Below are 24,525 nucleotides of genomic sequence, written 5' to 3'. Positions count from 1 at the left end.
CGGCGCCCTCGCCTGTCCCGGCCTCAGCGGCGCCCTCGCCTGTCCCGGCCTCAGCGGCGCCCTCGCCTGTCCCGGCCTCAGCGGCGCCCTCGCCTGTCCCGGCTCTCCCTGAACCTCCGCCGGCTCTCCCTGACCCTCCGCCGGCTTCCCTGTCTCCGGCTCCTTCGCCGGCTCTCCCACAGGGTTCTGACCCTCCGCCGGCTCCCCCGGCTCCTGCTCCTCCACCGGCTCCTATTCCCCCGCCGGCTCCCCCGTCTCCTGCTCCTCCGCCGGCTCCTGCTCCCCCGCCGGCCGTCAACCCTCCGCCGGCTCCCCCGGCTCCTGCTCCTCCGCCGGCTGCCGACCTGCTGCCGGCTCCTATTCCTCCGCCGGCTCCCCTGTCTCCTATGCCTCCGCCGGCTCCCCCGGCTCCTACTCCTCCGCCGGCTCTTCCGCCGGCTCCGGACCCTCCGCCGGCTCCCCCGGCTCCTGCTCCTCCGCCGGCTGCCGACCTGCCGCCGGCTCCTATTCCTCCGCCGGCTCCCCCGTCTCCTATTCCTCTGCCGGCTCCTATTCCTCCGCCGGCTCCCCCGGCTCCTACTCCTCCGCCGGCTCTCCCGCCGGCTCCGGACCCTCCGCCGGCTTCCCCGGCTCCTGCTCCTCCACCGGCTCCTATTCCCCCGCCGGCTCCCCCGTCTCCTATTCCTCTGCCTGCTCCTATTCCTCCGCCAGCTCCCCCGGCTCCTACTCCTCCGCCGGCTCTTCCGCCGGCTCCGGACCCTCCGCCGGCTCTTCCGCCGACTCTTCCGCCGGCTCCGGACCCACCGCCGGCCCTTCCGCCGGCTCCGGACCCTCCGCCGGCTCCCCCGGCTCCTGCTCCTCCACCGGCTCCTGCTCCTCCGCCGGCTCCTACTCCTCCGCCGGCTCTTCCGCCGGCTCCTGACCCTCCACCGGTTTCCCCGTCTCCTATTCCTCCGCCGGCTCCCCCGGCTCCTACTCCTCCGCCGGCTCTTCCGCCGGCTCCGGACCCTCCGCCGGCTCCCCCGGCTCCTGCTCCTCCACCGGCTCCTATTCCCCCGCCGGCTCCCCCGTCTCCTGCTCCTCCGCCGGCTCCTACTCCTCCGCCGGCTCTTCCGCCGGCTCCTGACCCTCCGCCGGTTTCCCCATCTCCTGCTCCTCCGCCGGCTCTTCCGCCGGCTCTGGACCCTCCGCCGCCTCCCCCGGCTCCTGCTCCTCCGCCGGCTCCTATTCCCCCGCCGGCTCCCCCGTCTCCTACTCCTCCGCCGGCTCTCCCGCCGGCTCCGGACCCTCCGCCGCCTCCGCCGGCTCCTACTCCTCCGCCGGCTCTTCCGCCGGCTCCTGACCCTCCGCCGGTTTCCCCATCTCCTGCTCCTCCGCCGGCTCTCCCGGCTCCTGCTCCTCCGCCGGCTGTCGACCCTCCGCCGGTTCCCCCGGCTCCTGCTTCTCCGCCGGCTGTCGACCCGCCGCCGGCTCTCCTGCCGGTTCCTGTCCCTCCGCCGGCTCTCCCGTCTCCTGACCCTCTGCCTCCCTGGCCTGTCCCTGCGGCTCCGCCTCCCCGGCCTGTGCCGGCGGCTCCGGGCGCTGAGCCTCCGCCGGTCCGGGTGTGGTCGTCCCGGTCTTGCGGTCGGGAGCCCGCGCCTTTGGGGGGGGGTACTGTCACGTCCTGGCTGTGCCCCTAGCCATCTCTGCGCTGGGCTCGGGGCATAGCCAGGACAGGACAGGAGGTGGCCTTTAGCCACCTCTACTCCTTTTTTTGGTTTCCCCAATTGGAGGCAGGTGTTAGTCATTGCCTCCAATTGGGGACCCTATTTAAGTTTAGTTTGTAGGCCCCAAGGCGTGGTTCATTTTGGTTTTGTTTATCCTGTGTAAGGAATACCCACGTCACTGGTTGCTGCTTTTTGTTTTGTTGGAGTCCTGCATTCTTTATTTTGTATTAAATGGATTACCTTACCTACCTCTACTCTGCGCCTGTGTCCTCTTCATCCCACAACCGTGACACTTCACTTTAGTTGTAATGAATACATGAACCACTTTGATGAAAAGATCATCACCATTAGAAAACAAATAACTGACTCCTTAAATAGTTATGGTCCTCAAAATCTCAGTTGTCCTAAAAATTTCCTGAACCTCCCTGACCAGGTGTCAATGGGGACACTTGAATTTTTTGATACCGTATCGCTCGACACATTTAATAATTTTGTAATGAGTTCTAAACCCACAAACTCTCAGCTAGACCCGATTCCAACAAAATTACTTAAGGAGCTATTTCCTGTGCTAGGTCAGCCAATGCGGAACATAATAAATTGCTCCCTTTCCTCCGGATTTGTACCAAACTCACTAAAAATAGCGGAAATTAAGCCTCTTCTAAAAAAATCTAATCTGGATCCCGACATATTAAACAATTATAGGCCAATATCGAACCTCCCGTTCCTCTCAAAAATCTTAGAAAAATGTGTTACCCAACAACTGAATGCCTTCCTAAAGACAAATAACATTTATGAAATACTCCAGTCCGGTTTCAGATCCCATCATAGTACTGAGACTGCACTTGTGAAGGTAACAAATGACCTTCTAATGGCCTCGGACAAAGGTTCCGCATCCGTCCTGTTGCTTCTTGATCTTAGTGCTGCTTTTGACACTATTGATCACTCCCTTCTCTTAGAGAGACTGGAAACCCATATTGGGCTACGTGGACATGTTCTAGCCTGGTTTAAATCTTATTTATCTGAAAGATAAATAAAGATAAGATGCTTTGGTGTTCCTCAAGGCTCGGTTCTGGGCCCATTATTGTTCTCACTATATATGCTCCCTCTGGGCGATGTAATCCGAAATCACAATGTAAACTTTCACTGTTACGCTGATGACACACAGTTATATATTTCAATGAAGCATGGAGAAGCTCCTAAATTAGCTACTTTGGAAGCATGCGTTTCAGATATTAGGAAGTGGATGACAGAGAATTTCTTGCTCTTAAACTCAAGGAAAACAGAAATGCTCGTTTTAGGACCCAAGAAACAAATAGAGTTGTTAGCAGATCTCACTGTGAATCTCGACGGCTGCATAGTCGTATCCCAAAAAACTGTAAAAAACCTAGGCGTTACCCTTGACCCTGACCATATATATAAAATATGTCTCAAGGGTTGCTTATTTTCATCTTCGAAACATTGCAAAAATTTGAAACTTTCTATCAAAACTGATGCAGAAAGATTTATCCATGCTTTTGTTACTTCTAGACTAGATTACTGCAATGCTCTTCTCTCTGGTTATCCAGACAAACTAATAAATAAACTTCAATTAGTGCTGCACACGGCTGCTAGAATCCTAACTATTTTAACACATTACTCCTGTCCTAGCGTCCTTACACTGGCTGCCTGTTAGGGCTGATTTTAAGGTTTTACTCTTAACCTATAAATCAATACATGGACTTGCTCCTACTTACCTTGCTGAAATGATCCAGCCATACATACCTACACATTACTTTAGATCGCAAGATGCAGGCCTTTTAATTTTACCTAGAATTTCTAAATCTCATAGAGCTCCACTACTGTGGAATGGTCTGCCAATTAAGGTTAGAAATGCAAACTCAGTGCAAACTTTCAAGTGTCTACTAAAAACTCATCTCTACAGCACGGTTTATAATTAGGTGTAGCCTGGCCCGGGGGCGTGAAGGTGACCAGTAGGCTTGATTCTGTCCACCCTTGCTGTCTTGCCAGGTGGGCTCTCGTCACCACTGGGATGCCCTCCCTCCAATGCCTTTCAGGGGAAGAGTCACTGGCTTGTTGTTGTCTCTCTGTTGCGCACTTGTGCAATTGGGCTGTACGCTGCTGGCAATACTTGGCCCTCTTTCAGGGGGGTTGCGGTTGGTGGGTTTCCCTTTGGTTGATGCCTGGCAATGTAGGTGGATTGATTTCCTGCCTGTGGGGCCCTGTCCGGGGCCTCCCCCGGGTAGGGCCACAGTGTCGCCGGATCCCCCCGTCTCAGTTCCAAGATGTTACGCTGCTATATTATTGTGCTGAGGGATATGAGGAATGCACTTTCTGACTTTTCTCAGTCTCCTCCAGTTTTACATTTTAGAAGGAGATGAGGTCCTGGTCCACACCTGCGGAGTACCTGGTTTGGGGGGCCAGTTGCTGTCCCTGTACTTGTCCACCTGGTCATACTTTTGACCTAGTCTAGAATCAAATAGACTCTGGATTTAGCCCAGAGAAATGTATTTATTATTCTAATTGGACTCTTAATATCTCACCCGGCACAGCAAGAAGAGGACTGGTCACCCCTCTGAGCCTGGGTCCTCTCTAGGTTTCTTCCTAAAATTCTGCCTTCTTATGGAGTTTTTCCTAGCCACTGAAATCCAACACTACTGTTGTTTGCTCCTTGGGGTTTAAGGGCGGGTGTCTCTGTAAAGCACTTTGTGACAACTGCTGTTGTAAAAATGGCTTTTTATAAATACATTTGATTGACATAAACCTATAATGAAACTAACTCTTGTTGACACTGACATTAACTTCCGGTGAGGTCGATAAAGTCGGAGTGACACTGACTCCTTGCAGTTGAAAATCTAAAAATCTGCCACCACCAAAATAATTGGCTTATTTTACTCGATAAGAAACTGTAAACAGATAAAGGATAAACATTTGGTTCACACTTTGCTTATGATTTCATGGATGGATTCCCCTTGCATCCATAACTCTGTCCTTTATTTGAGAGTGGTTCTAGCTCTCCACGTCCAGCTCTCCGCCTCCACAGAAACAGCAGATGGAATAGGCTTTGTTGTTCTTTAAACTGCTGATTCCCCTTTAAGGTAACTGGGATTTTGGTATAGATTCACCATTGCTTAAGTGCTGATTTACTGTTCTCATTTCTTACAGGTACAATGTGGACACCAGAAGTTCAAACATGTCAAAACATGTAAGCATGTACTGCAATTCATATAAAATGAATATGTTGCATATTTACGTTACATAATTATTTCATTACTTAATGAACTCTCAAGGGAAAATGCTATCCTGTTTAAACAGTTACGTTTGGTTAGTCTTTGATTACTTCATATCTTCTTCAAGGAGAGAATAATAATGTATTTTTTTGGGTCTGTTCTCTATGCAGATTTCCAACTAACAGATCTGTTTTTCTCTTTCTATTGCAAACCTGTGTCAATGAGCAGAAGGTAAGTGTGAAACATAACTTTTCTTTTTCTTTCTTTTTTTAACTAATGTCAGTTAAGGAGATGTGGCCTGGAACTGAGATGGAACCAGGCCTGGAACTAAGATGGAACCAGGCCTGGAACTGAGATCAATGATGTGTCCTAAATGACACCCTGTTCTCGATATGACCTGCTCCCTAACTGTGATGAAACGCATTGCACTACGTGCCATTTAGAACACAGAAAAGGCTGCCAAATTGCAATTAATAGTTACTAATGACCTTGACTGACCACTGCAGTGAGTTGCAATTAAAAGTGCATAAAGAGCGAACCATGATCCACTGTAAGCCGTTCACTTTCAACAGCTGCCCTATCTTAGGTGTCATGTAAGAGTTAAAAGCACTCTAATTTGATCAACTTTACATTTATCACTATGTCCATAAATTGATTTCTACCAGTATCCATTATTTCCAGTGCCTTCTCATCTAGTGATCTGTACTGACGGACAGCGATGACGGCATGTCTCTATCTTAAATATCTCAATCCCGTTAGTTTTACTTTTGGTGCTTTTAAAGTACTTTTTTAAAGTACTTTTGTAGTACATTAAAAAACGAGTGTAGACCAATTAGAAAAGAGTTGCAAGAGCATGGACCGATTAGAAAAGACATGCACCTGCACGGACCACAGTTCGCGGACCAACATTTTACCCCTCACCATTTGGCTCTCATTCTTAATGGGTTTGTGTGGTATATTGACAAGGAAAGGGCCTGATTGATGTTATTTTTAACCTGCATTGTGACCATAGTTTTGGCAAAATTGTGAAACTTTGGGTTAGGGTTAAAAAAGTACCCCTTTACCCAAAACTAAACAAATTTTAAACAAAAATGGGTAAAAAAAAGAATCTTACTTGAGGTGCTTTTTAAAGTATTTTAAATGGATCCAAATGGAAAAATGGATCCAAATGGAAAATGTTTTTGAGAAGATGTTATATCTGGTTGCCTTCATCAATGTTTGTGGTAAGAATTTAGCTCAAACATCCATGTCTCCAAATACGCAAAGAAAAAGAGGACGACCCCTGGTGGCGAACTCTTTTTAACATGACTGTATGTAACTCTATGAAACCAATCCCGATAAGAACTGTGAGACATTTTCACCCCAGGTTATCTGTTGTTGTTCTGAATCCTCCAACAGGACTTTCTGGGCCAGATGTTCTGCACCCTGGGGGAGATCATCGGGTCCACGGGCAGTCGGCTGGAGAGAACTCTGTCGTAAGCCTGCCAGTTAACTTTATCAAGTATCTACTGTGCTGTGTCCCAGCATGCATCACAGCAATCCCCATTCTGACAGGCCTCCACAATGCCACGGTTTTCTCATTGGCTTTTAGGTTGCGAAAAAATAAATAATAATAATGGCATCATTGACATTGTCAAAGCACAAACTTCTCCCACCGCATGGCTGGCATGTAACAATTACATTCATCACAGCTCCGGCTGAGAAGGAGGGTGCGTTGTGAGAGCTTGGGACACTAACGCTCTTGGGACACTAACGCCTGCTATGGCATTAGGCATCTGATGTGTGAAAGCCGAGTGGTCTGAGCTTGCCTGAAGGGTGAAATTGGCGGGATTTGCAATGTTGGGGCTTTTCTGTTGGCTACATTATTAGGAATAATTGCTAAGCTTTTCTTCTCAGGATACAATTGAGTTTTTTCTGCTTCATTCTGACAGTGTGGGAGACTAGGTGTGGAGAGGAAGTGGAAAGCAGATTGAACGTGGGCTTAGACCACCATGGTGTCTGCACAACTGGGGCACTTCTTTCAAAGACAGTGGCCAAGAAGCTGAGAACTCTACCTCCCTCTGTCTCATAGAGATTAAGTCCAATTTCAAAGAGAGACCTGTATCAAAAAAGAAGCTAACACAGTTTAAATTACATAAAAACACAACACATTACAGTTATATATATATATATATATATATATATATATATATATATATGTACACATTTGAGAAAGGCAAGAGATTTATTGGGGAGTTTTGTAGCAAGTAGGAGACATAACATTGACATCAACACTTTAATCTGATTCAGAGAGACAAGCTTCTGCAATTTCATGCCCCTGTGCAGTTCAGTCCAAGTGGAAAGGCCAGGAAACTGCAATGCTTTTTCATCCAATTGTACATGCCTTAGGCAGTCAACAAAACACAGTCCTGAGATGGTAGGTCATTGTTCTCAATTGTCAGCTGGACAATGTAGGTGAAAAGTTAATAAAAATTGATTTATAAACAAAGACATATTGTAATATGACAGATTGTGATGGGTTCCTGGGTCGAATCCTGACTGGGCGAATTGTCTTGTGTCCATTTTCCCTAAATTGCTTCTGGGAAAAATATCCCTGTACTTAGTCACTTTGGATTAAGGTGTCTGCTGAATAACTAAAATATAGAAGAATAGTGTGTAAAGAGCAATTGAAGGCCACCCCGCGATCAATGAGGAATCATGGGCCCCTTGGAAATACATATGCCTGTGCCCCCCTCTCTTATAGACGACATTGACAATATTATGATCAATGGGCCCCGCCAAGCCGTGCACCCCATGAATCAGACCCACCCCTGCAGAGGGGCTGAGTGACGGAGAAAACCTTGGCGGCCAAATTGGCATCTCAGCCAAGCGAACGGGGAGACACTGCCGTTGGTGTCATAGTTGAGGAAGTTCCGCCCAAGGTCAACAGACAGGTTGAAGATGAAGACACCCTTGAAATGGCTGAGTTTGGTGGGCCGGATCGTCGCGTAAGGAATTATTTTGAGGGTGGTTTCACCGGGTTTCAACTTTATCAAATCAGTCTACAAAAGTAGCGTGGTAGCAATCCAGTAAATGAGTTGTCTTGTAACATGGGTGGCTAAGCAGCTCCTACCAGTGCACATGTACTGATGTAGATATCTTTCCCTTCCTTCCTGCCTAGTGAAGCATGCAAAGAAACGGCTGAAAGAAATATGAGGACTGGGTAGTTCAAGGCGGGCAACACAAGCTGATGCAGGTAGCTATAGCAACGGAGACCCTGGTGTTAGGGGAGTTGAATACTGTGGGAAATGCAAGCGTGCTACTGGCACTGAAGAGAGTGCCATACAGTACATAAGAATAAAAGAGTAGGGGATAAAAGTGCGTCTGGGGTGGGAAAAGGCATGCAGGCTTCCCGGGAAGTGTTGCTTGTCACAGAGGAGCAGGCCCGGACTAGGTTTAATGGGGAAAGTGCAGGTGGGCCAAGCGAGAGGAGGAGAACCTGTCTGTGCTAGTGGAGGAAGAAGTGGTGAAAGGGGGAGGGAAGTATGAACATGCCTCCCTTTTTGATTTCTGAGTGGATTTAGAGTTCACAGCCAGTCGGTCTTGATGCACAGTCAGGGAACAGTCAAGGTCTCCAAAGGGAGACTAAAAGGTAAAAAGTAGGTTCCGCTGGAGTCCTACGGTTCTGATTCGGGAAAGTTTGTCAGGACATAATATCAAGTAGTGACGAATGAAAGGCTTCACTGTAGGTTTCAAAAAATGGGTCGCGACAACGGTAAGGGCTTGTAATGCCCATGAAGTCCCCTGGGTCATGGGCAGGCCCAGTCCTTTCATATGTTCTGTTGAGGAGATGGAACAGTGTTGACTGAGGAGAAAGGAGGTAGGGTCAAATGTCAGATGGACGGATTCGAACCCATGCCAACGTGCGTGCCGGGGTCACTGACACAGACGGCTAGACCACCCTAGGCTATTGCCCTTGTTTCTGAGTTATTTTCCCTCTCGCTACTTATTGAGATTCCCCCGGTAGGCTGGCTTAACATAACCAGCTCCAGAGAGTGGAAAAATGGAAATGTGTTGCGGTTTGTTTGCAGAAGACACGCAGCGATGCTGTTCGTGAAGTTGTATGGAGGCTATGGTGGAATCGGCCTGAGCTGCTGAGTCACGTAACAAATGTTAGTTCAGGTCTTGTGTGAATATTCTCCCGTCTGAAGAGATGTTGCGAAGGCAGATGTGCCTCACGTAAGCCTGCTAGGGATGTTACACTACCCTTTAAATGCTTTTGATTTAGAGGACATATGGAGACAAAGCAATCCGACCACCAAGCCAATGTAAAGAAGCCCCTACATCCTTAGAGGTGTGAACCAACCTCACTCTGATGTCACAGACATAGACACGACCTTAGAGTCTTAGCAAACATAGACACGACCTTAGAGTCCTAGCAAACATAGACACGACCTTAGAGTCTTAGCAAACATAGACACGACCTTAGAGTCTTAGCAAACATAGACACGACCTTAGAGTCCTAGCAAACATAGACACGACCTTAGAGTCTTAGCAAACATAGACACGACCTTAGAGTCCTAGCAAACATAGACACGACCTTAGAGTCCTAGCAAACATAGACACGACCTTAGAGTCTTAGCAAACATAGACACGACCTTAGAGTCCTAGCAAACATAGACACGACCTTAGAGTCCTAGCAAACATAGACACGACCTTAGAGTCCTAGCAAACAAAGACACAACCTTAGAGTCCTAGCAAACAAAGGCACGACCTTAGAGTCCTAGCAAACATAGACACGACCTTAGAGTCCTAGCAAACATAGACACGACCTTAGGGTCCTAGCAAACATAGACACGACCTTAGGGTCCTAGCAAACATAGACACGACCTTAGAGTCCTAGCAAACATAGACACGACCTTAGGGTCCTAGCAAACATAGACACGACCTTAGAATCCTAGCAAACATAGACATGACCTTAGAGTCCTAGCAAACAAAGACACAACCTTAGAGTCCTAGCAAACAAAGACACGACCTTAGAGTCCTAGCTAACATAGACATGACGTTGGAGTCCCATAGGACATGACCCATAGAAGGCAGAGGTTACTGGGGATAAACTTGCCTTATAATCGTATAAACGTGCAGTTCTGTCTTATATTTTGTATTGCTGAATAGACCTTCTTACTTAAAATGTCATTGTGAAAAATGTGTGGACAGCCCTTCTTTCATATGTACCCTGATCTTCTACACTTAACTACATTGCCCTCCCCTGCTGCTGGTGTCACAGGGCAAGTTAGCTTGGCCGGACTCCTCCTCCTACAGGAGGTGCTCTTTTGTGGTGTATGAATTAGTTTTTCTGGTTAAATTCAAATAGGGTGCAATAACACCTCCAAACATGTAACGTTTCCCGCTTCAAATGCACGTAACCTCTCTCCTGGGAGAACCTGGATAAAATGAAATAAAGCATAAAATATCCTTGAAGTCTTCGGCTCCTCCGAGCCTTTGGCCAGCAAGCAGCTTCATAATTGGATTCTGAAAGGGAGAGACCCCCAGAGTGTAAACGGTTCTGAAGGTGGTATAACCCAAGGAGGACTTAAACAGCATCAAGACCGTCGATACACGTTGTGTAAGTTGCTACCTGTGACATCGCTGCTTTGGGGGTTTTGTCACGGTTCTTTATCTTCACGTGAGCCTGGTGGGGCATTTCCAGATGTACGGAGCTTGTCAACAAGGCTTCTCTGTCCTTGGATAACGGGGCTGGATGTGGTCATGTGTGGAGGAAGATAGTCCCAGTTGATTGGTGAAGACTGTGGTGGGTAGATGTGTTAGGATTAAGGCTAGGGGTTAGCGAAGCTGAACACTTTTTTGAGCACCCATAAGGAGAGTAAAAACCTAAAATGGGAGCATTTTAGCGTTTGTGTATAATACATTCCCACCATCAACTGTGCTGTGGGACCCCTAAGGACCCAGTAGACCTTGGGTATTGAACCATTTGTTCATACTCTGGCGCTTTGAAAAGAAGAGGGGAGAGAGCAATTACATTACCCCGGGACACAGGGAGGTGACACATTACTGTAAGTGAACTTAAGAGAAACCAAATAAAGCTAGAAACCAAATGATGTGCGTGAATGAATCATACTGCTTATTCTAAGTATAATCCAGTCATTTAGTAAGGCCATTGTGTGTTTCGGCTCTGCTCACTTACAGGATTTGCCTACATCAGATAGCTTTGGCTAACTTCTCAAGGGCTGTAAACATCTTGTTTTGTTTTTGCCAAAGTTCACAACAACATGCAAGACAGGGGGACATAGTGGGCTGTACGGAATGTATATAGCCTGAGCACAACTTTCTACGGGGAGCTCTTGCCCTGACTCTGCAGAGAGTGTTGTTAACTGCTCCAGGCTTGCAAATCTTGAATAAAGCTTTATTTGTGAAAATAATTTACAGTCTCTGTGCCTTTCCCATTTAGTGATTTCCACGACAGTGAACTGCCAAAATCCCTAGTCCCAGCACAAAGACTCCTACAATAAACCAAACACAATACAAAGGACAAATGGTGAATGTTCACCAACTTTCAAGAGGAAGTATAAATGAAGCTTTAGTGCAAGATACAGATCCTAGTAGAGACCATACTAAACCACACCTGTAAGGCAATAAAGGCACACACACACACACACACACACAAAACGTATGGCTCATCTGACGTGACAGGCATGTTTCTATAGCAACTGAGAGAGAGCATAATGTCTCCATCTGTCCTCTATCAGCAACATTTCAGTCAGGACGAACCGTTTCATCCTCTACATTCTGTTCTCTAAAATGACATCAGAGGGAGTGGGACAGGCAGACAGACAGACAGAGAGACAGGCAGACAGACAGACAGACAGAGGGAGAGAATGATTATCTGCTTCAGATCTCTGGCAAAGGGACAGAAAGAGCCTGGTTGCTTTCAAAGGCTGGGGATTACTAGGGGAACCCACCTGCCACTCCTTCCAGTCATAACTCACAGTGACAATGTCAGCATCTTCAGCTCAACAGGACCGTTCATTCTGCTAGTTCATGAGCTGCGGTAATAGCTGAAGCCTGTTGTCATGTCAACCCTTCGATGACCTCGACTGAAGTACTTGCTTCTTTGCCAGCTCACTCGCGCAATTTCTCACACACACAAAAAAGAAACGCATCTGGAAACACATAAACAGTCATTTCAAAAATCATACACGTCTCCACTGAATAGGAAACCTAGGGGTCCAAATATCACCTCAGCTTCCACCCTGCTACGCTGACCTTTGACATGGAGCACTACCTATCTAGGGGCTTTTACCCTTGACTTATGTTGGCTTGCCATTTAAAGACTGCTGCCTTACTGCCCTCTGACCTCACCTTCAACACACACACACACACAGCTGTTCCTCTATGGTCGTGAGGACATCAGGGGACAAAAACATATCCCAATTAAATCATTGTATTTACCCTAAAATGGACCCTGGTCCTAACTTTAAATGGACCCTGGTCCTAACTTTAAATGGACCCTGGTCCTAACTTTAAATGGACCCTGGTCCTAACTTTAAATGGACCCTGGTCCTAACTTTAAATGGACCCTCGTCCTAACTTTAAATGGACCCTGGTCCTAACTTTAAATGGACCCTCGTCCTAACTTTAATGTCAAAGAGACAATGTGACACCCATCCACCCCGGGCCGTGCTATGCACACTTATGTCACCCTACGCTCGATCGCCCCAGGGAATTGTGGGAATGTCGCAACCCGGACACAAACCCACCTGAATCCAGCTTCAAAAAGATATGAGCCAGTGAAGGATACCATGAGTTTTAATGCTCGGAAGAAACCAAAACTCCTCCATTGTGACCTGGGAATGTGTTGCTTGTAGCATTTGGTCACATGACAGTTTGATCAGTTGACATGACTGCAATTTGTCTTGCAGTCATGTCAACTGAACCAGGGGCCTCGTTAAGCAATTGTTCTTACGTGGAGGTTTGGAATATTCCTACGATCAGTTTAAGGTGCGATTTATCAAAGAATCCTACGAGCAGCGTACGCACACTTCTAGGAGATTTTCCTCGATAAATCTCACCTCTTCTTAGTCTATGAACTCATGCACAACCACAAGTTTTTGCATACGAAACGCCCCAAATGTTTCTAAATCAGTTGAATCACCACCAATAAAAAGGGAACTAACAAATTCAACAAAAAATTGGTAATGAAAATGGAGCAATAAAAGAAAGGAAAGAAAAGAAATGTTTCCCAAAATGAAATGGAGGTTTTGGTGTTGGAGTGCAACCAAAGTTTTTTATTCGGGAACACTTAGCGGTGCTTTGACACATAAAAAAACTATACTGTTTGGGAAAAGGTAGTGATTGCTGTTAACGTAGCTTCTTCTCAGAGACGCTCGTTGGCAGATATAAAAAAAGTGGTTTCATTTAAAAATTAAGTGCGATAAAAGTCTGCACACAGGCGGGACGTTGCTGCAACTGGTGGGGGAATGAGTGAGACAAGCGTTTTTCCCCTACAATTAAGAATTGCAGCAATTTTCTGAGAAAATTTGCCGTCTGGAATTATATTGGGGGTGACAGTTACCTAGTCGCAAGTCCTTCCGTGTTTAATTTACAGACTACTCGTGGTCAGGTTGAAGGTAAGTAGATTAGTCATTTGATTTTAAACAGTGTTGTAACAATCTTTGTGTTTAACACTTTTTAAATTACAACCCGCTCTGAGGCAGTAATCAAAACATTTAATTCAATACATTTGCAGTGAGTGGAGACAGTGCCGGTGTCATCCTGGGAGAGGTAATTCTCCCCCCCCCCGCTGCGACCCAGAGTGAGGCACGACGCTCCCACTCCACATCAAGCCGTGAGCCAAGGGTCCTGACAGAATCGCTCCTGCCGAAACTAGACTAAATGATCAACTCCAGCCGGCAAAGTAACGAAATATTTACCGGCATCGGCACTGCACTCATTAACATAAATCAATCCCTACAGCAACTGGTTAACTGAGCCAGTCAAATGTTAAATAAATGAGCTAAAGGCATCATGTGTGCTGTTGTTCTTTTGGTGGGGGTACTTGAAAACGTTGAATAATCCCCATTCTCCTTTGAACTGCAAAGGCATTTGGAGATTGGTGAGGCGGTGCGTCTGGCATCGGTTCGTCAGGTTGGTCCTCCTGAACAAGTGGAATGCCATGCTTGATGGCCATGTTATGGAGTACCCATCAGGCCATGTTATGGAGTACGCAACAGGCCATGTTATGGAGTACGCAACAGATCATGTTATGGAGTACGCCACAGGTCATGTTATGGAGAACCCAACAGGCCATGTTATGGAGTACCCAACAGGCCATGTTATGGAGTACACAACGGGCCATGTTATGGAGTACCCATCAGGCCATGTTATGGAGTACGCAACAGATCATGTTATGGATTACGCAACAGGTCATGTTATGGAGAACCCAACAGGCCATGTTATGGAGTACACAACAGGCCATGTAATGGAGTACCCAACAGGCCATGTTATGGAGTACCCAACAGGCCATGTTATGGAATACCTAACAGGCCATGTAATGGAGTACCCAACGGATGCATTCATAACTAGAGCGCGCAGGACAGACCGTTGTTCCGCCATAGATGGAGCCCGGCATTCCGGCCCTCACAGCTAACGTCCGTTTTGAGAGCACAAGCTGGGGAGTTTTTGAGGTTGCTAGCAATAGCATGAATTCTTTGATTCACTGTGTTGTGAATCAAAGGTATTGCTGTAACATAGCCTTTTGCGCCCCACACATTGTTTTTACCATTTCAATTGTGGCTGGTAATATCAAGGTCTCTGCGATATAATGTGCTTTCATTGCGTGTGCAGTACGACAGCTAACCTCAAATTATACTTTCTTGGCTCTTTCAAAGACATTTTGAATTGGCATATTCTATTGGTTCTATTAGCATGTTCTATTGGTTCTATTGGCAAGTTCTATTGGTTCTATTGGCATGTTATATTGATTATGTAGTTCAACTTGCTTTGTTTTATGAAAAAAAACCTTGGGTTGATTGGCATGTTCCTTGTGCGTGGTGTCAAGGAGCCGTATAGGCTTGTTGGGTTTCATTCTCTAACGTGAGAGGACATTTCCACACAATAGGCATTTTAGGCATTGTTGTTTTTAGTGATGCTGATAAAGCCATATTGGAGGTAGGTTTAGTCGTATTTTCAAGAACGCTTTCTGATTTTGTGCTGGTCTGTTGCCTCAGCTTCAGTTGATGTACGAGCCTCCAAGCTAGCTATGCATGGTAGTCTGAGGAAACGATCCATTTTGCAGCTGCAAACTGTGCTTAGCATTCGTGGGGATCACTCAAGTGCAACCGTGTTGTGCCTTTTCTTGCAACCCTAAGGGCTCTCTCCATTGGTTGACTTTTATCTTTTAGATTTAAACATAATTACTTTTAGGGTTAACAACATTATAATGATTTTCACATACAAATAATAGATTTATAAATATTTAATACCAAACAAGTATTATGTATTTTTTCTTTCAGGGATTCTCCCGCGACCCCATTTTCATATCAGGTGACCTCACTTGGAGTCGTGACCCCTAGTTTGAGAACCGCTGGCTTGGACAATAAAAATATTACCATAGTTTAGATATCTATAAATTACCGAAATGTAGCTGGGTACACAAATGTAATTGTCAAATAATTACAAATCCTAGATTTCTCAAGCTACCTATCGTTCTTGTCTTTGTTGGCAGTATTTTCCTAATTTTACACAACTTCTCCCCCCTGCAGCTATGAATCTGCTTCACTCAGGGTAACAGTGGGAAACAAGGTTATGTACGCCAACGTCTTCGCCAAAGGAAATGTTTTTTTATACCAAGATCCCTGCCTGTCTGCCTGGCTTCACTTCACAACACACAGTCATCACAACGGCTATGGTGCTAGCAGGCATGCGAGCTTACATTCTCCAAAATCTTTGCTTCAGTCATTGCTTCAAATGAAATATTTCACCACTTTTACTTCCGCATTGTAGAAAAAATACATAGAAACTATACAGAGGGCATGACCTCTGTGTCCTCAGTCGTAGATTGACCTTGATCTTGCTGACTACAGGCTCACTGGTTTGTGGCTGTTCATAACATTTTTCAGAACAACTCCACTTGTGTCATGAGATGATACTTTTTGATTCTGATAGGGCCACAGCATGTCTTTTTTTTCCAACAAATACCGGTGCAAGGTTTAAAGAAGAGTGTGCCCACACGGCGTACTTAGTAATTTATGTTAGACCTTGGAAATGTAAGCCACACTTATACACACACTTTCACACACGCTCACACCATCTTCCAGCATCCATTTTTCTCACTGAACAGGTAGATGCCTCTGACCTACATAAAATCAGTGAGATGGAAATGGAATGCATTTTTCCATCCTTCTTTTCAATCTCCTCTACCTTCCAAATAAGAAATTCAAATAGGTTTGAATGTGATACGAAGGCGTCAGGGCCGTACTTCTACTCGCTCTGTAAACTACAGTCCATCTGGAATCCTGATCCTCTCCCAGGTTTGATGGAAAGAGGCTGGGAAGAGGGAATCTTCAAGCCCCACAGCTTTTCAGTGGTCATTTACCTGTCCCGAGCTGTGAGTAACATTTGGGAATTCTAATATCAACACAGATAAAGGATGCATTTGCCATTAAAACCCCAGCCATAAAACACAAGCATATGCTGACAATTTCAAGCATTTCACACAGGCACGCGCATCCTTTATTAAACATTGTGTTTAATTGACAATGAGAGGCCTCAGATGTCTCTTCTGTACTATTCTCTTGTATTGGCTGTCCATCTAATGAAATATTTAAAGGCCGTATGCAGAGCGAAGCTTGATGTTCCTCTGTGCACTGCCACCCTGCCTCCGTTCCACCTCGTACAGTAGAGCAAACTGCCTCAGAGTTATTACCACACCAACGCTAACCAGTCCGCCTGATAACAGACCCTGTGTTTGGGTTGTCCCATTTCTCTCTCAAATCTCTCATTCTGGCTGCCTCCCTCTCATTCTCTCTTCTCTCTTTCTCTTTGTCTCCCTCTCTCAGCTGTCCCTTCCTGTCTCTGTCCCTCTCTCTCTGTCCATCTCACTCTCTGTCCATCTCTCTTTTTCTGTCTTGCTCGCTTGGTTTCTCACTCGCTCTCGGTTTTAACACTCTGCTCAGTGTCCCGCATTGTGACCTGTAGTGATTGTCCCTCCCTGCATTCAACGTCAGCTCTTTGTTTCGAAGGGATTCAGATTAACACATTTGAGTTGGTGTTGGTTTTGCTTCCAATCTAAAAATCTCAGAGCGTGAAATGCAAGCCTTTGAAGAACAAAGTCCATTTTGGCATTGCGGTAGGTTGATGGGTTTTATCTGACAGGCAGCATTTCTGCACCGTGTTTGTGTGTGTGTGTGTGTTCGTGTGTGTGTCTATGTGTGTGTTTGTGGCCTACATGCTGCTACTCTGGGTTTGTATTTATTTCCAGACCTGGGTTCAAATACTACTCTTGATATTTAAAATACATTGACTGTTTGCTTCAGCCACCCTGGAGTTCTCAGTGGGCGTGGCTTGCACTTTTAGTATTTTTCTGTTGGCTCCATTACAACAGTCAGGTTCAGTCAAACCCAGCTAAAGTCTTAGAAATGACTAATAATGGTATTTGAACCCAGGCCTGTTTATTTTCACCTTATTTCTGGCGGAACGGTTGCATGCACAGCGCTGGCTTCGTTGCCATGGAGAGGAGACTTTTGTTCTTGTGTGGGAGAGTTTGGGCGGTAGACTACATGAGTTGGATCTTCTGCCACTTTAAAGGAGGCAGACTGTTTGCTGTGTCGGGCAGGCATACCAGGGTTAAAAAAAGAATCAGAAATTTTTCAAATTACTGTAAGCGTCAGTTTAGGTCTATTGGTGGTGCCAGATTGGCAGGATTGACATGTTTTCTGACTACTCTAATGTTTACTTTCTGTTTTTCCAACTTTTAGATGCTGGTTGGAACTTTTAGAAAAACAAATTATTTTTATAAACCCCCTCAGTCCGGCCTTAATATGTAATATGTTGTGTTTATATGCGTAAGTAGAAAACTGCCATACTTCGCGAATAGATAGATGGCTGGTACTTACCTGTCGAAACATGCAGTGCAAAAATAGACTTACAAAGCCACTGGTCATCTTGAGGGCTGCTTTGCTGCAATATTGTGGCATGGTCAGGGGCAGCAATACCAACAAACACAGCTACATTGACAGGATTTCATCCTACTTCAGCATATGTGAGGGAATCGGCATCCCTTGTTATTGCACAGCAATCATGAGCCGCTGAGAATCAATCGAGAGGTTAGGCTAAATGCTAGCACTCTAATAAAACCGAAGACGTCCCCTATCACCAACAGGATGGATCATTTGGAGATGGGTGAAATAAAGGAAGGGTTTCATATGTCCTCGGGTGAATTGTCAGGGACACTGCTGTCCTGGCTTAGGTTAAAAACGGTTTCTCCACTGAGGTACCAGGACAGAGAAAAGCTTTGACTGTGTGGGAAATCCACTGTGGCGGTGGCATGTCCAAGAGACCAGAGGTGGCAGAATGAAGGTCTTGGGTCAAACTTATAACCTAAAGGTAAGGCGCACGGTCTTACGGTGGGGAGGGGAAGTTCCCTGGTTGCCCTGTAGGCAAGCGCACCGCGGTCTTGTAGTGGATGAGGGCTTCAAATGGAAGCCAACGGAGGGAGTCCGGGAGCCCGGGAGCACGCGGAACATAAGGCTGTTGAACACCATGTGAGTTGTGGCATATTGGATATGATTGAGAGGGTTTTTCGGCACAAGCCGGGAGGCCAACTCAACATTGACGTGAGACGAGACGTGGTGTTCCCGGATTAGGACTTGAGGACAGTGTGTGGGGAACCTGCACTCGCCAATCACTTGGCTTGGTGTTTGCTTGGGAACCACAGGGATTTGTCCCGGGGAGGGGAACCCCGTGGACTAGACAACTAGAGTGGAGGTGTCTTTAGAGTGGACCAGACTTCACCTGGATTAAGCTCAGTCTCGTAGAGGTTGAGATTGGGGGTGGTGGGCCAGCATCTGGACACAGAGGTCTTCCAGGTACGCGTCACCACCTGGTTGCCAGATACTCGTACTGTAAAGGCGAACATCAACGATAAATCTACGTACGTCATAGACTCGATGCTCGCGTGCCGTTATCGTATACAGTATGCCCAACACCCGTTGTACATTATAGGGTTACAACGTTTCCCATTTACTTATTGAAACCTGACCTCACACGCAAGAAACACACACTGCGCATTTGTTTTAATGACTTGGAGTTTATGCACAGGTCACGACGGTGCCATTCATCCCCACAGGGCACCTGTCCCCACGCACTACGACTGTACCCACTCGACTAGATAATGATATCCCATGGCCAAGAGCATTGTCGCGTTCGCCAAATAAATTAAATGAGAGCAAATACCAATTTAAAGGAGGAGAAACCTGCCAACGCTGTTTATAGAGATTTATGAGCCACTGGAAGGCAGTTCACATAGCTGCTAAGGAAGGCGAGAGTGATTCATTGACCAGACATATTAGTTCCCAGTCTATCGCTTTCCAAGCATCTCCCTTTTATTCAGCTCCCATAGACAAAAGCACTGGTCAAGTTAATCGCACCTATAATGACCTGGAGTAAATATTTCTGGATAGAATATTACACTGTGTATCAGGTTTCTTCCCTTCCCTAAATGGAAACACAGGTGAGATTATAATCACTTATAAGCACTTATAAACACTTGCTATAATGACTTGGCATAGAAATGTTTCAAGGTGAAATATGAAACTATCATATTTCTGATAGTTACAGCTGTATATATGTCGCTCAGTCCTTGTCCCCTTTGAGTTGGTGGCAACCAGGTGCACACACACACACACACACACACACATGCTCACTTGGCTGTTGAATTTCTCTATAATTACGTTCCGCTCCACATCTCAAGCACCCCTTGCCCTGATCAGATTAAGATTCAGATGAAAACCGCAGCGCTGCTTCTATGTCATACCACTCCCCGCCCTCAATCTCTCTCAGGCGTATCTCCATATCTAAAAATATTTGTTTGGGGGATTAATATGACTCTGTTCAAGCCGACTCTCAAGGCTGCCACATAACAGGCCACAGATACCGAAAACACTGTACGGCCATGGATTTATTGACAAGGATGCAGTGAAGATGCCTACTCATGGACTGAGCATTTCGTCACGGTTTTGAACATTCGTTTTGAGGCGGTCTGGGTAGTTTGTGAATAGAAATGATAATGTTGACCTCTATCCTATTTTGGTCTCTGTATGTTATATGTTTATACGTGCCTGGTGTGTGAGTAAAATCACACTGATACCTCAGTTAGCCATGAAATTACAAGTTTGAAAGCAATTGGTTATAATGACATGGGCTACATATCGACATAGACTTAAAGACATAGAACAGAATTTTTCGGGACCTGTTTTGGCGCCAATTTTACAGGAGGTGGCCAAAAATCCCGGGATGTATCTTCAAGCTGAATAACCCATTTATCAGTCTTTCGCTACTAAAGTTCCCTGAGAAGGGCGAACATTAGAATGTGGACTAAGAATCAGTACAACTGTTACCATGAAGCACGAGCACAATCATATTGGGCACAATCACCATTAACAAATTAATACCAACAGAATACTTGTCTATATCTGCTCAATGGATACTCTGTTTAAGTTTGCAGTGTTCAGTTAAAATTGCTGAGCTGAGGTTATGTTAATAGATTGCCCACTACTCTGCATGGTCATCTAGTGGTCAAGAGAGCTGGGCCAGTAAACAAATGGCTGCTAGTTCTAAACCCGGAACAGACAAGGTAAAAATGTGTTCTATCCCTGAACAAGAAAATGAACTGTAATTGCTCCCAGGTTGATTGCTTTAAATAAGAATGTGTTCTTAGTCATATTTACCTGGTAAAATGAATGGGGGGAAAATGTAAACAGTGTTTCAATATCCTTATCTTGAATATACACTGCACAAAAAAATTAAGGGAACACCTAAATCATCCATTGGATCTCGATGAAGGAAATACATTAAAGATCAAAATCTTTACTGTACATTTTGTAATTCGCTGAGAACAACGGTCAATGGAAACCAAAATCACCAACCAATTGAAGATGAGAATGTGACTCAGTAGTGTGCATGGCCCCCACATGCCTATATGCACTCTCGACAGCATCTGGGCATGCTCCTGATGAGACGGCGGATGGTGTCCTGGGGGATCTCCCCCGACACCTGAATCAGGGCATCAGTGAGCTCCTGGACAGTCTGTGGCACTACTTGGCGGTGTTAGATGCACATATATTAAATTATTTAACATCCCAAAGGTTCTCAATTGGATTCAGGTCTGGGGAGCATGAGAGCCAGTCAATGGCATCAATGCCTTCGTCATTCAGGAACTGCCTACACACTCTGGCCACACGAGGCCGGGCATTGTCCTGCACCGGAAGGAACCCAGGGCCCACTGCACCAGGGTAAGGTCTGACGATGGGTCTGAGGATTTCATCCCAGTACCTAACAGCGGTCAAAGTACTGTTAGCTAGCATGTGGAGGTCTGAGCGACCCTCCAAGGATATGCCTCCCCAGGGCATCACTGACCCACCGGCAGTGAGCACCGGTCCCACTAGAGGACGTCAGGCCCTCACGCCACCCTCACAGTTTCGTCAGAAACATGCACACCAGCAGCCTGCTAGAGGTCATTTTGTAGGGCTCTGGCAGTGCTCCTCCAGTTCCTCCATGCACAAAGGAGCAGATACCGGTCCTGCTGCTGGGTTGATGCCCTTCTAAGGCCCTGTCCAGCTGTCCTTGTGTAATGGCCTGTCTTCTGGTATCTCCTCCATGCTCTTGAGACCGTACTGGGAGAAACAGCAAACCTTCTTGTGACGGCAAATAAGGATGTGCCATCCTGGAGGAGCTGGACTGACTGTGCAACCTGAATGGGCTGCAGGTATTGCTTCACGCTAACAGTAGTGACAAGGACATGTAGAAAAATGCTAAACTAGTGAAGAATCAGTTAGCAAGGATAAGGAGAGAGCAATTGTCTGTGGCCACCACCTGCAAACCCATTCCCTTTTTTGGAGGTTGTCTTGCGGTTGCCTGTCCAGTGCACCTGGTGTCACTTTCATTAGCACCAAAACAGGTGACACTGATTCACAATTGCTTATGTTTCTGAACTGGACAGATTGATATCCCTGAAGTTTAATTGACTTGTTGTTATACTGTGATGATTACGTGTTCCCTTAGTGGCTTTGAGCCGTTTTACAGTATAACAATAAGTATGAGCAAACTAGACACTCGTTTTGCAAGAACATTGGAAACCAGGGGCATAAATAATTTTAATCATTAAAACTTTTTAAACACATTGTTTGTAATGTTTGTAATGACATTTCTACATTGTTTTGCCAGTAGGTCTTTTGTCTTCATTAATTTAACAATAATCTTATTTCCAAATGCCCAGCTCTTTGCACATTTGGGTGAAGGTGTCTGGGAACGAGATTGTTACCACTGACAAGAGTCAGCAAACATGGCTTTACCTCAGATATGTGAAATGTAACATTTTAAAAAGACTTTCAAAACCCTTCCTTCACCTTTTACATCTTTTAAATTTAATATTTATTTTTCCAGTTTTTCTCCTGCGCCACCTGCAAACAGGCCTTCTGGCATGTCAGAAGCACCGGCCCTGCATAAACATTGAACATAATTTCCACTGTGGGGTGTTTGATCTCGGTCCAAATGGGTAATTAGCTTGAAATGCTTTTAGCATGCCACCCACGGTCTCCTTGTCACACTCATGCCAAGCGGAGACACTGAGAAAACCAGAAATGTATCCAATTCTGCCAGGCACGCTCCTCGTTTACCAGATTGTTGGCGAGAGGTCCCGGGGTTAGTGTTGTGGGCATTAAATTGGCTACAAGCTATTTATAACTCAATGTCCCGCCCCAGGACTTCAGCTAAGTTTTTTTACTGTCTGACTACATGGAACCAAGAATAGGTAATTGTAGAGATGCTTTGTCTGGGGCGGGAAGGGGTGGGGGTGTGGGGTGGTTCGAAGAGCTATTCCAGGAAGGAGAAGAGCACTCGGGATGTGTTTTTAGACTAGAGCATTTACCAGGGAGAGGCTTGTGTCAAAGATAAGGTGAGCATGGCATTGTCAAAGAAAAAGAGGAAAGATGTAGAAAAAAAACAGTGTTAGGGTTTTTCAGTGCCTCTCATGCTAAATGCCTTGCATCGTTTACCACATTTCTCCCCCTTGTGTCCTCAGGCTGTCATTCTCACCCACCTCATGAGAAAGTAGACATGTTGCCAAGTGAAAAGCTCTTAATTACAGTGTACAGTCTTCCACAGATAGCACAGACATTAGTGTTTTTTGTACCGTTGCTCGGCAGGTATGTCTTCATTGAGTGTAGCCACTAAATAAAATAGAATCAATGTTGTGTCATTGCTTACCCTGACGAGGAGTAAGTGTGGTTGATATACCTTAACCATCAAAACTTTGGACACACCTCCTCATTCAAGGGCATTTCTTTAGTTTTACTATTTTCCACAATGCAGAATAATACTGAATACATCAAAACTATGAATTAACACACGTCAAAACATGTAGCAACCATTGTTAAACAGAGGAAAATATATTTCATTTCGTAGATTCTTTGAAGTAGGCACCCTTTGCTTTGATGAAAACTTTCATTTGGTTTGAAGAGTTAACATTTGAGACTTTTGGATCAACTGATATGTCTATGGTTCCCATCGTGAAGCATGAAGAAGGAGGTGTGTTGGTGTGGGGGTGCTTTGCTGGTGACACTGTCAGTGATTTATTTAGAATTCAAGGCACACTCAACCAGCATGGCTAGCACAGTATTCTTCAGTGATATGCCATCCCATCTGGTTTGCTCTTAGTGGGACTATCATTTGTTTTTCAACAGGACAATGACCCAAAACACACGGCCAGGTTGTGTAAGGGCTATTTGACAAAAAGGAGAGTGATTGTGCGGCATCAGATTACCCGGCCCTATCATTCACTCGACTTCCACTCAATTGAGATGGTTCTCTGCTGTCCTCATGACAAAGGGTGGCTACTTTGAAACATCTGAAATATCCGAAGTATTTGTTTAACCGTTTTTGGAAAAGCATATAATATTTTATGAACGGTATGAAAACGTATCATTCCTTAAGAATTTGCACAAAATGAACAAGCTATGTTTCAAGCCGGTACCATTCAGGTCAGAAGGTGGGTTCCCTACCCACTGCTCCACACAGGGTTTATAGAGATCCCGGGACAAGTAATGGCCTTACCAAGGTCACTATAATATGTGATAATTGCATTTTAATGTTACAGTTAGGTATCACAGCATTGGGGTCAAAGTTAGGGTTAAGGTTTGGGTTAGGGTTAGAAAGAAAATCTGTTTTTTGATGTTGTAACACCCCTACACGCCTCTGCTAATAGGGAGTTCCTCTTTGGTTCACTTGGTAGAGCACCTGTCTGTGGAGTGGAAGGGCCTGGGTTTGATTCATGGTGTATCACTTTTTTTCTGGATTATTTCTCTAGCATTACTTACCTA

General features: G+C 45.7%; 1 protein-coding gene across 1 annotated transcript in view; it reads left to right on the top strand.

Moving 5' to 3' along the window:
• LOC105024793 (copine-9) overlaps positions 1-24,525 on the top strand; it is a 120,636-nt gene that overhangs the window by 47,387 nt on the left and 48,724 nt on the right. Inside the window, exons 5-7 of the mRNA XM_020055335.2 lie at positions 4,869-4,908; positions 5,162-5,164; positions 6,332-6,408. Coding sequence (XP_019910894.2) covers positions 4,869-4,908; positions 5,162-5,164; positions 6,332-6,408 — 120 coding nt within the window. The remainder of the gene's footprint in view (positions 1-4,868; positions 4,909-5,161; positions 5,165-6,331; positions 6,409-24,525) is intronic.

This window comes from Esox lucius, chromosome 17 (genome assembly GCF_011004845.1).
Source record: "Esox lucius isolate fEsoLuc1 chromosome 17, fEsoLuc1.pri, whole genome shotgun sequence".
NCBI lineage: Eukaryota > Metazoa > Chordata > Actinopteri > Esociformes > Esocidae > Esox > Esox lucius.
This window is presented reverse-complemented; position numbering and strand designations above follow the sequence as displayed.